Below are 13356 nucleotides of genomic sequence, written 5' to 3'. Positions count from 1 at the left end.
ATTCTGTTTGTGTAGTTCTGTTTGTGTAGTGTTAATAGGTGCATCCATGTATTTGATTGAGGGTATGTAGAATTAGTCTCTTTCTACTACATATTCTCTGAATGTGCAATTATTTTCATGCACCCGCCAAAAAACCACCTCTCTAGAGTAAATTTATCGACTCCACTGAATATATGAACATTTTTCCTTGTTCTTGTGTTTTTGATGTGATCCTTCCATTGATTCTTTCGGTTTTAGGTATTTGTGTTTGTGGTGTTTATACAGTTTCTGTGTGAAATAAAAGAGATTACATAAAAATTATGACACATATTCTACATAATGGAAATTAGTAAAAATTATAGAAATGGAAGATCTGAAAATATAACTTTTTAAGTTGAAAACATATGCCGCACCTGAAAAAATGGAGTTTTGTGTAATAAAATATTACATGGTGAAAGAGCTTAAAGTTTATTTAAAGAAAACATGTGCTATACGTATAACGTCTGATTTGAGATATTGACTTTTTTTGCAATAACTAGCTGTTTTGATCATATGTTGCATTGGTAACGGTTGTCTAGTCAGTGGCGGAGCAAGGAGAAGGATTCACTATCAAAATTTATGCATAGAATTGGCTATTTATTAAGGGGGTCAAACTACTGAAATTCACCAATTAAATTAGATATTTATATTTTATGCCTAAATTAGCTTAAATTTCTGAATGTGGGTCAACTGACGCACATGCTTCCTCTAGCTCCGCCACTGGATCTAGTCCATATGTATAACTTGTTAGTGAATCATCATCGATTGATGTTGATCCTATCTTGCATTGGAGTAATCATCTATTCATCTTACGATTTGAGGACGTGGTTCACGCGTTAGATTACCAAAAATAGAGTGGGAAGCGGTAAGAGATCAGAGATCATAGTCCTCTGCTCGTTTATGTTCCCCTTGGCTGCAACAACTACTCAGTGAGGAATCTGGTCAGTTAGGCTTACGCCTTGAGAATTAGTACAAACCAGTCTGTTGGTTGGTACTATCTCTCTTTTGGCCCATCTATATGCTTTTTTGAGCTCTCTGTGTCACTTACTGGTGATTTCTTTTTCTGTTTGAACTTTACCTTCTTATGTTTTGAAACTAAACGGTGTTAAAAAAAGAATACCAAAAAGTAAAAGTGTATCATTCCGATTTCTGGCATATGATAAAGGTTTTAGAGAATTAAATTTTGTGTGTATTGTATATTTTTTGGACACAAATCTGTTTAAACACGAGAGTTAAGTGTTCTTGATTTGGAATAGTAGAAGGATTGAAGACCTATCCGGAAGTGTTTAGCTAAAGCATAGAGAAAATTGATATTTGTGATTGAAGGTCAGTAAACATGATTAATGAACCTCCAAAAACAATTGACTACCTCCTGCACAGGGAGTGAAACCCTTGACCGAGAGAGCGAGCATGGGAGCTGGTTAGCTGGTTATTCATCTTATTATAAGTGGTATCAAAGTTGGTTATCCATCTTAGTTCTAACACAAAATATTATTGAGACTTCACATTTGAGAAGATTTTCTTTCATTTTTTATGTTTTCCCTCATTTTTATGTTAAGTTTTTCTATTTAAATTAGTCTTTCAACTTTTATATAACTTTTTTATATCTTTAAAAACTCAATATTTGTTTTATACTTTAAAAAAATTATTAATACTTCAATAATACAATTATAATTTATATAAACCATCCTGTTAGAAACTAAACTTATGTAGAAATGAAGATTTAATTAAAATAAAATAATATTTGGATAAAATTTGTAACTTTTATAAAATAATAACCATTTTTTAGAATTAATAATAAGTAGAACAAAAATGTAAACTCATTTAATGAAACATGAATAATACATTTTGTGCAGCAGATCTTGTGGTCAAGTGTTAGTTGACGGATTTTGGATGCAAACACATTCCGAGTTCGATATTCCTGCTGTAGAAACTAAGTTACATTGTCCTGCTCACCATAACTGCGGATACATCCGGGTTGGAATTTGCATCCATTTGAGACGCTGAGGGCTGTAGAAGAGTCGAGATCCAAGCAAGGACCTGCTTCTGAGTATTTCCTTTCTCCAGCAGCATCGGTATTGCATGCAACTGTCCCTGTTGAATCGAATCAGGTCTTCCCTGGATCTGAGTTTTCTTCAAAGCTGTAGACGACGATTCCTGTGCTTGCGTCTACAGCTTTGAAGAAAACTCAAAGCTAATATTATAAATTTTTTCTAAGTCTAGACACTAAAAAAAAAACTAATGGTATTTGAGATTAGAAATTAATTTTGTAAAAATCTGTATTTTTTAAAGAATTTTAGCTATAAAATATTGTTCAGTTTTATGTTTTGATAGTTATATAAATAACAAAATTCTCACTAATTTTATAGAATTTGAGTCAATAATTTTGACTAAAATAAAGAAATAAATTTTTTACCAAGAATATAATATTTAAATATATACATATATTTATTAAATTTAATTTAATTTTTTAAAGATATTTTTATCTTAATGTTAAATATAATTTAATTGTAATCTACAATTACATATTGTAAGAAATATTAAAATCTTAAATTAACAAAAGATAGTTCTTAAATATACTTTAAATTTTAATTTTTTTTTTCTGCACATGATGATGTAAGAGAACAACACCTAGTCAATCTTTTTAGATTCATGTCAAACAAAAACCATCTGAGCCTTGTAGTAGTCAATCGAAGTTTTTTTTTTTTGTCGACAGTCAATCGAAGTTAATTGAGGAATAAGCAACTTCAGGAATAATCTAATAGTGATCGACAAACGAATCAAGTTACACGTGTTTGTCTTACGTGATGATTGTCTATTTTCATATATTAATTTTTTTTAAAAGCAATTCTGGACTCTAGCATCTCCAACCATATTATATTTTCTACTCTAAAATAAAACATAAACATGAAAATAAAAATGTTATAATAATATTCTATTTTAATTTTATAATAAAGTAAAATAATTTACTCTATAAATAGAATAATTTATTTATTATCATGATATAACGTAGTAAAAAACTTTATTCAAAACTAATAATAACATATTATCAACATATAAGGAAAAATGTCAATTAAATCTCAATTTTAAATTTAGTTAAAATAAAACATCAATTTTTCGATAAACCAAAAAAAAACACTGAACTTTTGTTGATAAACCATTTTAATCATAAAAATTTCATAACCATATCATTTAGTCATATCAAAAATATATATGAGTTTTAAAATTTTCTCAAAGTAAAAATTTATAGTATTTTCATTTATATTTTCTAAAATAATTATTTTACATATCATTAATTGAGTATTTAGTTATAAAATTATTATGAAAAACTATTATAATTACTTACGATCTTTTTGCTATATGATTAGAATTATGAAGAATCTATATACCACTAATTTTATTCTTCTGAGAATAACAAATATATTAAAATTTTACAAACACAATTTAAATTTTTGACACGAAAAAGATAATCCAATTAATACTATATGAATAGTTAAAAAGTGATAATTATCGTAAATAATTATTGAAGTTCTTTATAATTATTTAAAATTGTTTCAAATTTATTTTGAAGAAAATAGTGAAAAATCATATTTTAATATTCACTATTTATATTTATAAAATTTATTGTTACTAAATGTACGATGTGTTCATATGAAATAAATATTTGTGCACCAGTGTGTATGTATCGGTTGTTCATGTAGTTGTTCTATAACCATCAAATGGCTTTAATTTATTAATTCTGGGAGATAAGACAATGTTAACAGGGTTTGTGATCTGTTAGCACATCAACTTGCATTTCTTTATAGACCATTCTTAACTAACTAAATTATTATCTAAAGTCAATCATGTAAGTACATAATCATATGAGATAGATTGAATAATAAACAACTCGAGGAATAAGACAATTATGGTTGAATCACATCCAACGGGAAAATCGGCTTTAGTCACAAGGTTTGTCTGACTTTGCTGTTGTATATCTTTTTGCATGACAAGTTATTCTAAAAGATCATATCCACATGCGTATTATATGTTAAATTTTCATAAATCAAAAGATTTGTGTATCAGTCTAATGTATTACTGTAGTGTACATGTGATTATTCTGTCACCATCATGTGGTTCTATTCAGTGCCGTGCGAAGGTTTGTGAAGACATAAGGCAAGTTTATAAATTGGGGGCCTTTACATATAAGAGTCAATGTAATTTAGTATATAAAAACTGGGAACTGTATATTATTTCCTTATTTATAAAAGCTGTTATCTGAGAAAACAAAATTAATAAAGGAAGTACACAAAAAGAGAGGATCGAACCCAAGTTAAATCTATAGAAAACACATAAAAACCACTATGCTATAGTTCATTTTATTAATTTGGAGCCCCTAAATTGTATTTAAATTTGGAGGCCTAGGGCAAATGCCTTTTAATTTACTCATTGTGCACGGCTCTGGTTCTATTATTAATTAACTGGGAGAGATTACCAAGACATCTCAACCAAAAAAAAAAACAAACGACACTTAATATACATGTGTAACTTTATTTTATATATTTGACTGATTTCATGGATCAAGAAAAAGGATGACATGGAATAACTGAATTTAATGTGATTAAAACAAAAAAAAAATTATTGAAAACTTGAAAAATACTTTCATTTAAAAATGTTAAAATAATATATTTGTTTAGTACTATCTTTAAAATATTTTAACCTGACCATATGTATTTTTTATTCTTAGATATATCAAAAATAAACAATTTCGATTACAAAAAAAAATTAGCTTAAAATACGAACATAAGAAATGCGCACATAAAAATATTGATGAAAATTATCATTCATATAAATTAAAAAACCTTACTGTTTAATTATAAAAAGTGAAAACATATAAAATTTATAATAAATAATATTATTTATTTAATAGTGTCAAATTTTGAAAATATTTTTCGAAACCAAATAGTGTTGATAAGATTTTATAAGACATTTATAAAAAGAATCAAGAGTTTACTTATTAAATTATCATGGTTTTTTTTCAAAACAAATAATATAAGTGATAAACCACTATAACTTTTACAAATAGTTTTTCATTATAAACAAGTTATGAGATTTAAAACATTGTTAATTAAAATATACATATATTTATATGCATGGCTAACTTTGACAAAAACTTGGTTTATAGAGTCTATATGAGTCTGTTGTTGCTGACAAAAAAAAAAAAAACTTTGACAAAAACAAAATAAATTAAAAAAAAGAAAAGGAAATAAAAAAAATTTAGTTACAAATATTTTTTATTCAAAAATTTCTCATTAAAATTAACATAAAACATTATATATAAATTCTAATATAACCTAATATCATCATTAGACTTTCTTACTAATGGAATTTTTTACCAAAAAGAGAGTTCATACTGAAATTACAAAATATTGTATTGCTTGATATCATCCAAGTTTTAAGGAGTTTGCAAACATTGATTCATAACCTCTTTAGTTTAAAAAATTATTAAATTAATTATGTTCTTTAGCGTCTTTAGAATAAGAAGCAAGGATAAAATAAATTTTGGTACAAGTTATATCATATCTAATTGGTTTTTATATTGGATTAATTTGGTTGTATTCAAAATAATTTTCATCATCTAAAACAAATATTTACCATTATTAAAATCTATTTGTTATAAATATGAATATATTTTATAAGTAACATAATTCAGAATTTCTCCCGCATAAAGTGTGGGTAGTAGCTACCTAGAATAAAATATGTGGTTTAAAAACACATCTTATATTGTAATAAAAAATAATAATACAATAGATGAAGATAATTTTGTGTGATGTGTTTTATGCACAACAAGTTAAAAAGGATTATTTATCAGAAGAATAAGATGAGGAGAGAAAAAAAAACTATTTCTTCTTAACTTTCTCTCTCGCTTATTTTCTTTAACAGTTTTATTTCAAACAGTTTTTTCTTCGGTGGCTGCATCTTCCATCGTGCAGCCGCCGGATTCCGTCTTTCTTTTTCAACTGCGTCTATCTCCATCTCTCTGTTGTCTTCTTCGTTGTTCTATGCGGTGAGGGTGGCGGCTGCCTCTCAGATATGGTCACTCCGACCACAGATCTAAGGTTAATGGCTGCGGAGGTCGCTAGAGGACAGTTTCTTCCACTGTTGTGCTCCTCCCTCGTCTGAATCAGAGCTATCCAGTGTTTTTCCCAAGATCTAGTCAAGCCTCACTGAGTTGGTGGTGCGTACTGCGTCTTAAAGCTCTTCGTCAGCCTCGTTTCTCCTCCGCTGTAGCGTTTGGTGGTGGCGGTGGCTGCATGGAGATTTAGGGTTCTATGGCTCACTGGAACTTGGTTTCTCAAGTGGTATTGTGGCATCGGTTCTTGGTGATTCAAATTCTCTCTGCTTTTTCTGAGGGGCATCCTTTGTGTTCTCTGATATCTTATGAATTTACATGATTTTAACTATCATTTAGTGTATATATTGATCACTTTGAATAGCATTTAGATATTATTAGGTTGCATTGTCATGCATGTGTCTCATCAGGTGTTGGAGTTGCCAATTAGTGGTTTTGAAGAGCATCATGGAGACAAAGGAGGTAAAAATTGAGCCAAGTTGCATTCAATATGATCCAAGTGCTACAGCGGGATGAATAGCGGTGTAGCGTGGTCGCTGTGGTGGTTTGATGAATGCAGCGGGTTTATACAGCGGTTAGATGAAGTCCCTAGTCCCATAACATTATTACCTTAGTCTCACGAAGTCAATGTGTTCTAGCGGGTTTTGGTAGCAAGATAAAGCAGCCGCTATATTCATAATGAAGTTGGTAGCGTCTTATCATAGCGACAAGGAGAAGCCGCTGTGAACACGGGAAACGTAGCGACATCACTAGACCGCTGGCTTCAGGACATGTACAGTGGCCAAATGCAGCGGGATGGAGAGGCCGCTGTCGACTCAAAAGCTTCATTTTTTATTTGGTTTGGCCCAAGATATTTGGGCTTGGCCAACTTGTTTTAGAGAGCCTATAAATACTTTATGAGGCAAAACCCTAATCTTATCTTATTTTTTCTCAAGACTTTGTTTAATTTCGTAAAATCTTGAATCTTTTTATCAGTTTAAAGAAGTACTTAATCTTGGGTTTCTCTTGATTATTAACATAAGCCTTGAATCTCATATGAATTTAAGGTCTCTCATGAAGATTAGAGAGTATACTCTTTTTGAATTCATGGGTGAGGTAGATCTACTAGTTTCTATGCTTGCTAAAGTGTTCTTAATGCTAGATTAAACTTGATTACTCTCATCTAGACCTTAAGTTATTATATGCTCGGGAGATGTTTGTTAAAATACTTGAATGAACTTAGTATTTTTCTAGCTTGAATAACCAAAGGGATTTGATGTTTGTACTGTTAGATGATTAGTAGACTTGTGATTTATGCATGCTTGAATGTGTTAAGCCAAGGGAGTTGATGTTTAATGCATGATTAGCATAGGGATTATTGTCACGGAGTGGATTTATCTATTTGAATGTGATCTAAACCTATAGACTTGTTAATTGTTTTGTTTGAACATCCTAGACTGAATCTTGATCACCTTATATCAATTATCCTTGTCCATGGATCCATCTTTAGCATTTGATTGAAAATTTAGTTCTTGCACTTATTTCTTGATTGGATTTTAGATCACCTTGTTTATATTTTTAGGATCTTAGGTTGTTACCAATGATTCATCTTCTTATTTGCTTAGATTAGGAAAATTTGTGTATTCTTTAGAATCACGCAAGTCTCAATTAATTTCTGTTAGATAATAGCTGCATTTAGCAAAAGATGGAATGAAACAAAATTTGGATCCGGCGGTAGGTATTTTCGAATATTGTGAAGTGAAATATCTTTTTACGAATCAGGAAAAATGTTTGCCATCGACACCAAGTATGGGGTAAATGGTGGAAAACATATTAAGTTTGAGAATATGATACTGACATTGGGATGTATATGATTCATAATTTCACATGTACAAAGTATTATATGGTGAAAACTACAAAATCTAGGATTAATTGACAAATCTATAACTCCTGGGCAAAATCAAATTTATGAAATTTTAACCAAACATGGATATCCACAATCAAAACTGGATTCATATTCTAATAAAAAATATTAAATTTTGAGAAAAAAATATTTATGAAAGAAATAATATTTATTACAAGCTAACTTGGGAAAAATCTCGACACCAAACTAAAACCATAGACGTACATATTCTTTCCGTTTCAGTTTAATTGTTGTTGTAGAGTAATATTTAAGTTTTAAAATAATTATCGTTTTATAATTTCAATGCAAAATTTATTAATAATATTTTTCTGTTTATTTTTTTATTGGTTGATATATGTTAACTGTATAAATAATAATATTTTTATTTTGGAAATATGCAAAATTAAATGTTTTTTTAATATGTGTGAATAAAAAGAAAATTAAGATTGAAGGTAGGTAGTAATATTTGTTTATATAGTCTAAGAGAAAGTTGTAGGGAGGGCAAAACATCTAAACTTCAGAGGGATGAGTTTCATGTGGAACGTTGTGTATGTAATCATAGCCTTAGTGATAGTGAAGATCAGCCAGTGGTTGTGGCAATGGTCGAACCCAAACTGCCAGGGCAGTGGCAAGCTACCGCCGGGGTCAATGGGTTTTCCAATCATCGGAGAGACATTTGAATTCTTTAGGTCTTCTGGATTACTTGAGATCCCACCCTTTTTTCAGAAGAGGATGCTAAGGTCAAACGTATTTTTAATCCCTCTTTAGATGCTTTCTTAGCCACTTTCCTTGAATCTCAAGTTTGCGTGTGTATGAATGTTTCCAGGTACGGGCCGTTGTTTCGGACCAACATTTTGGGCTCTAGAACGGTGATTTCGACGGACGCAGATGTTATCTACGAGATTTTCCGGCAGGAGAACCAGTCTTTTGTACAAAGCTATCCGGATATTTTTGTCAAGGTACTTGGAAAAGACAATGTGTTCTTCAAAAAAGGGGACATCCACAAACATATCAAACATGCCACTATGCATCTCATTGGCTCAGAAGGCTTGAAGCGAAAGTTGATAGGTTTTATGAACCGGACCACCCGCGAGCACTTTAAATTGAAGGCTAGCCAGGGCGCATTCAACCTTAGGCATGCTGCTTCAGACGTAAGCTACACATCTTAGTTGATTAGTTTTTTTTTTCTTTTAACCAATTTCAGTTTCTGAATCTAAATATTCTCTTCCTTTTTGTAGATGGTAGTATCGTACATAACACCACAGATGATTAGTAATCTAGAACCAGAAACTCAAGAAAAGCTTATAGATCATTTCAAGGCTTTCAATATTGAGTGGTTTCAGTCACCTTTCGCGCTCTCTACCTGGAAGACTGTCTACAAAGTCCTCAGGGTGAGAGAAATTTTCTTGAGTTTTCCAGTTTCCTTCTTTTTTTATTCAACACATCCAGTTTTCCTATATTAGTAACTACTTGTGTACGAACTTACCCAATTATAAGTTAAAAAAAAAAAAAACTTACCCAATTATTTTTTTTTTTATTCAGGCACGTAAAGAAGCACTCAAGATAATTAACGAAGCTCTGAACGAGAGGAAAGATTCAATAGAGAAACAAGGAGACTTCCTCGATACATTGCTAGAGGAGATGAAGAAAGAAGGCAGCATTTTTTACCCAGCGTCTATTGTAAGCCTCCTATTAAATATTGGATTCGTCTCGAGAGATTCCACTTCTCACGCTACCGCTTTAACCGTCAACTTTATCTCAAAACACCCAAGAGTGCTTACGGAGCTGAAGGTAATTAATATATACTCATGTTATAGGCCGAGAAGATATAGTAATTTAGATTGTCTTTCCTATTATCATATTTTAGAGAGAGCATGAGGCGATTGTACAAAAGAGAGATGATAAAGAAGCAGGACTTACCTGGGAGGAGTATAAAAACTGCATGCCTTTCACCCGCATGGTAAGAAAAAAATTTCTTTAGTAACAAGCAGGGGAATTGGGATGTTCATATATATGATGTCTACGGATCTGTGTGCAGGTTATCTACGAGTCGCTTCGGCTGGCAAACTTGGGAACCATAATCTTTAGGAAGGCTGTGAAAGATGTCGAAGTCAAAGGCAAGTTAGTTGTAAAGTTAACCACAACTACTCATATATCCATTCTCCAAATTATTGATTAGAAGATGAGATATGGGGGAAAATATTTGTAAATATGCAGGATACACTATTCCAGCGGGTTGGATAGTGGCCGTTGCACCTTCAGTGGTTCACTATAATTCTAAAATCTATGAAAATCCATTGGAGTTTAATCCATGGAGATGGGAGGTATTAATTTTATATAGTTATTGTATCTACCACACCATTAATCTCGAACAAAATCATGTACTAGAGCTTAATTAATTTCTATGGCAGGGCAAAGATTTGCAGTCAGCAGGGTCTAAAACATTGATGGTGTTTGGAGGTGGAGCAAGACAGTGTATAGGATCAGATTTAGCGAGACTTCACTTGGCAATCTTCCTTCACCATTTTGTAACTTACGATTTCTCGGTGGTCCAAGAATGTGAGATATATCGGGTACCATTTCCTTTCTTCACCAAGGACCTGCTTATAAAGATCTCCCCCAAGTCTCCCAGCTAGGTGAATGCTGCAGTTCCATATCTGAAAAATCAGATCATAATAATAAAAATATATTTTGACTAAAAATCATAATAATATATTCCAATTCTCTCCTTTCATGTTTTTTTTCTTCTTTATGCAAAAAACGAATAATCCCCGAGGAATGTACGAATCTATCTGGGATTATTGGTAGATGGAGTCTAAAGATTCTTAGAATTTGTAAGCTCCATTGCTCTTGGGTTATAAAATTTAAAAGTTCTTAATGAAATCTGTTGTTTTTGTTGAGGTTGACTTTACCATTCTCGTATTGATTGGAAAATTATAATGTACTTTACATATTTGTGTGCATACTTTGCATTAATTGACTTGGATTAAACACGTGAAATAGGTTGTCTATAGTTATATTATATGCATATTTTCTTGTTCGTATGAGTGAAAAATCTAATTTGACTATGAAAGATATTGTAGGTGACTAAATTCTCGTCATATGGCCAAGGCTTATTGTCATTTTATTACAAAGGCTTATTTCATATGAAAAAGCCTACTTGCATACAACAATAGTTTATGATGGGCATAACATTTCATTGGGCTTTCTGTTAGTAAAAAATTGCAGAAGTTTTGTGTATGCAGCTCATCTAGAGTTAGTAACGATAAGATGTTGGTTGAATATGAGTGGCATTTTGTGTAACTAGTCAAGGAAAGAAAGAGTAGTTAATTATCTAAGGTGAAGATTATTGTAGAGGTGTCATGTCAGCATAGCAGTACTGTAAATAATTTACAAAATAAATGTTAGTCTTTCAAATTGTTTCTGTATTAATAAGAAAGATATTTTCATTTAATAAAAAACACATGGCTCTGAGCTGGGTGAATTTTTTTAAAAATATGTTGTATTTTTAAACATTATAAATAATATGCTGAAAGATTACTAGAATGGTAAAGTCCAGAGATTTGATGAAAATAGTTAGCATCCACAACACATCAAGATAAGCAAGAAAACACAACTCTTAGGCTGAAAGATTACTAGAATGGATGTTCTAGAGATTTGATGAAAGTAGTTAGCATCCACATCAACATAAGCAAGAAAAAACATCGCTTATGCTGGAAATTTATTCCCTCCAAGGACGCTTTAGATTTTAAGTTAAGCAATGTCAAAGGATATTTTTCTTGTTTTATTTTACATATGTATTTGATCACTTTGTATGTATAAAACTTATAGAATCTGAATCCTCACGGTCTACAAAGAAGATTTCAGTAATGATGTTGGCGATGTTTATATTTTGCAAATCATTAGGAATATAACAGTTACTTTTGTATTTGAACTATCGAATCTGATTCCTGGCATTGCCATCAAAAACTATCTTTCATAAATTCGAACAAAAACATATCACTTAACAAATGAGGACTGACTGACACAAACTACTTTGCCTAAGAGAAGAAACAAAACAATACTATCTTGACCTTTCACCAATTATCAAATGATCCAACAACCGTTCACAGTTTTCCTTAAAACTCGCTATAGTGGTGGGCTGGACCATACCTTGAAGGTACATGACCATATATGCACCTTGAAGTTGGAAGACCCGAGAGATGACCATTACACTCGAATGCTTACCATAACTGACTGTTGGTGATCTATGGTTATGACCTGATGGTGTAATGGGGGGATAACTCAGCCTCCTGATGCTTTCCAAAGACCGAACCCTCTTTTGTCCAAACGCTTCTATCATTAGATTCATCTTCCTGTTCCAACTCAACACTATCCTTCATCGTCTTCCCATCAAGAGTACAATGTTGTTGTTCTGAGTTTCCATCATTCTTCTTCCCGTTAGGTTCGTGGGAAGTAGAACCCTCTTCAAAGTTTGCATCACTCTTCCCGTTGGAAGGGTGCTCTTGTTCTTCCAGTATCATCAGCTTCTTCTTCTCAAGCCTCTCCCGAATGGCTGCAGAAGTAGCAAGAGCCTTGGCAAGACGTTTCCTTTTCTTCTCAGCTAATCTACTCGAGCAATGCCTTTTCCCCCAACACGTGGAGGGTTCCTCGTAGTGCCTACCACACCCCAGTCCAACATGACCCGCTTTACCACATTTGTAACAAGAGACAGCCCACGACGATTCCGAGAGCGCCGCCTCCCCACAGCACATGTGGCCAAAGCCATTACAGACATAACACCGTACATCCTTGAGATCATCCACAGAGTATTCGTACTTGCACAAAGACATGTCATGTCCCATCTCTCCACATCTTAAGCAAACGGACCCGTCGTTAGGACAAGAGTCGTGTCCCATTGAACACTGTTCCCCGACGTGCTCGAAACTAGCGCATATAAAGCAACGCTTCCTAGGAGGCTTCGTGTCTTCTTCTTGCTCCTCGCAAGAAGAAGAATCAGTCGTTAAACCAGGTTCATCGGGTGGGTCGAAGTACCTTGCTGGTCGAAGAAGCTTTTTCAGAACCATATTGCTCCATGTCTCTCCACCAGCTTCTTCAAGATTCATCACAGTATCGCTCATGCTTGAACCGCACAGATCCGACCGGCTTCAAGCTAAGATCCGACAAGCTTCAAGCTAAGATCCGACAAGCTTCAAGCTAAGATCCGACCAGATTCGAGCTAAGATCCGACCAGATTCGAGCTAAGATCCGACCAGATTCGAGCTAAGATCCGACAAGATTAAAGCTAAGAACCGCAGAGATCATCCGACCGGCTTCTCAAGCTAGGAACCGACCAAATCTCGGC

General features: G+C 32.6%; 2 protein-coding genes across 2 annotated transcripts; one reads left to right on the top strand and one right to left on the bottom strand.

The window, feature by feature from the left end:
* The first annotated feature begins 8537 nt into the window (after window positions 1-8537).
* On the top strand, window positions 8538-10918 carry LOC108810952 (cytochrome P450 708A2-like). The gene is made up of 8 exons (XM_018583021.2): window positions 8538-8752; window positions 8839-9163; window positions 9251-9403; window positions 9555-9803; window positions 9880-9972; window positions 10051-10129; window positions 10230-10336; window positions 10424-10918. Exons 1-8 carry the CDS (start codon window positions 8538-8540, stop codon window positions 10646-10648), a joined length of 1446 nt encoding a protein of 481 aa, XP_018438523.2. The 3' UTR covers window positions 10649-10918.
* Window positions 10919-12265: 1347 nt separating this feature from the next.
* Window positions 12266-13132, bottom strand: LOC108808577 (uncharacterized). The gene has a single exon (XM_018580699.2). The coding sequence runs from the start codon at window positions 13130-13132 to the stop codon at window positions 12266-12268; it is 867 nt and encodes a 288-aa protein (XP_018436201.2).
* Window positions 13133-13356: the final 224 nt, after the last annotated feature.

Source organism: Raphanus sativus, unplaced genomic scaffold (assembly GCF_000801105.2).
Source record: "Raphanus sativus cultivar WK10039 unplaced genomic scaffold, ASM80110v3 Scaffold2412, whole genome shotgun sequence".
In the NCBI taxonomy this organism is placed as follows: domain Eukaryota; kingdom Viridiplantae; phylum Streptophyta; class Magnoliopsida; order Brassicales; family Brassicaceae; genus Raphanus; species Raphanus sativus.
Note: the sequence above shows the minus strand (reverse complement) of the source record. Positions and strands in the feature narration are given on the sequence as shown.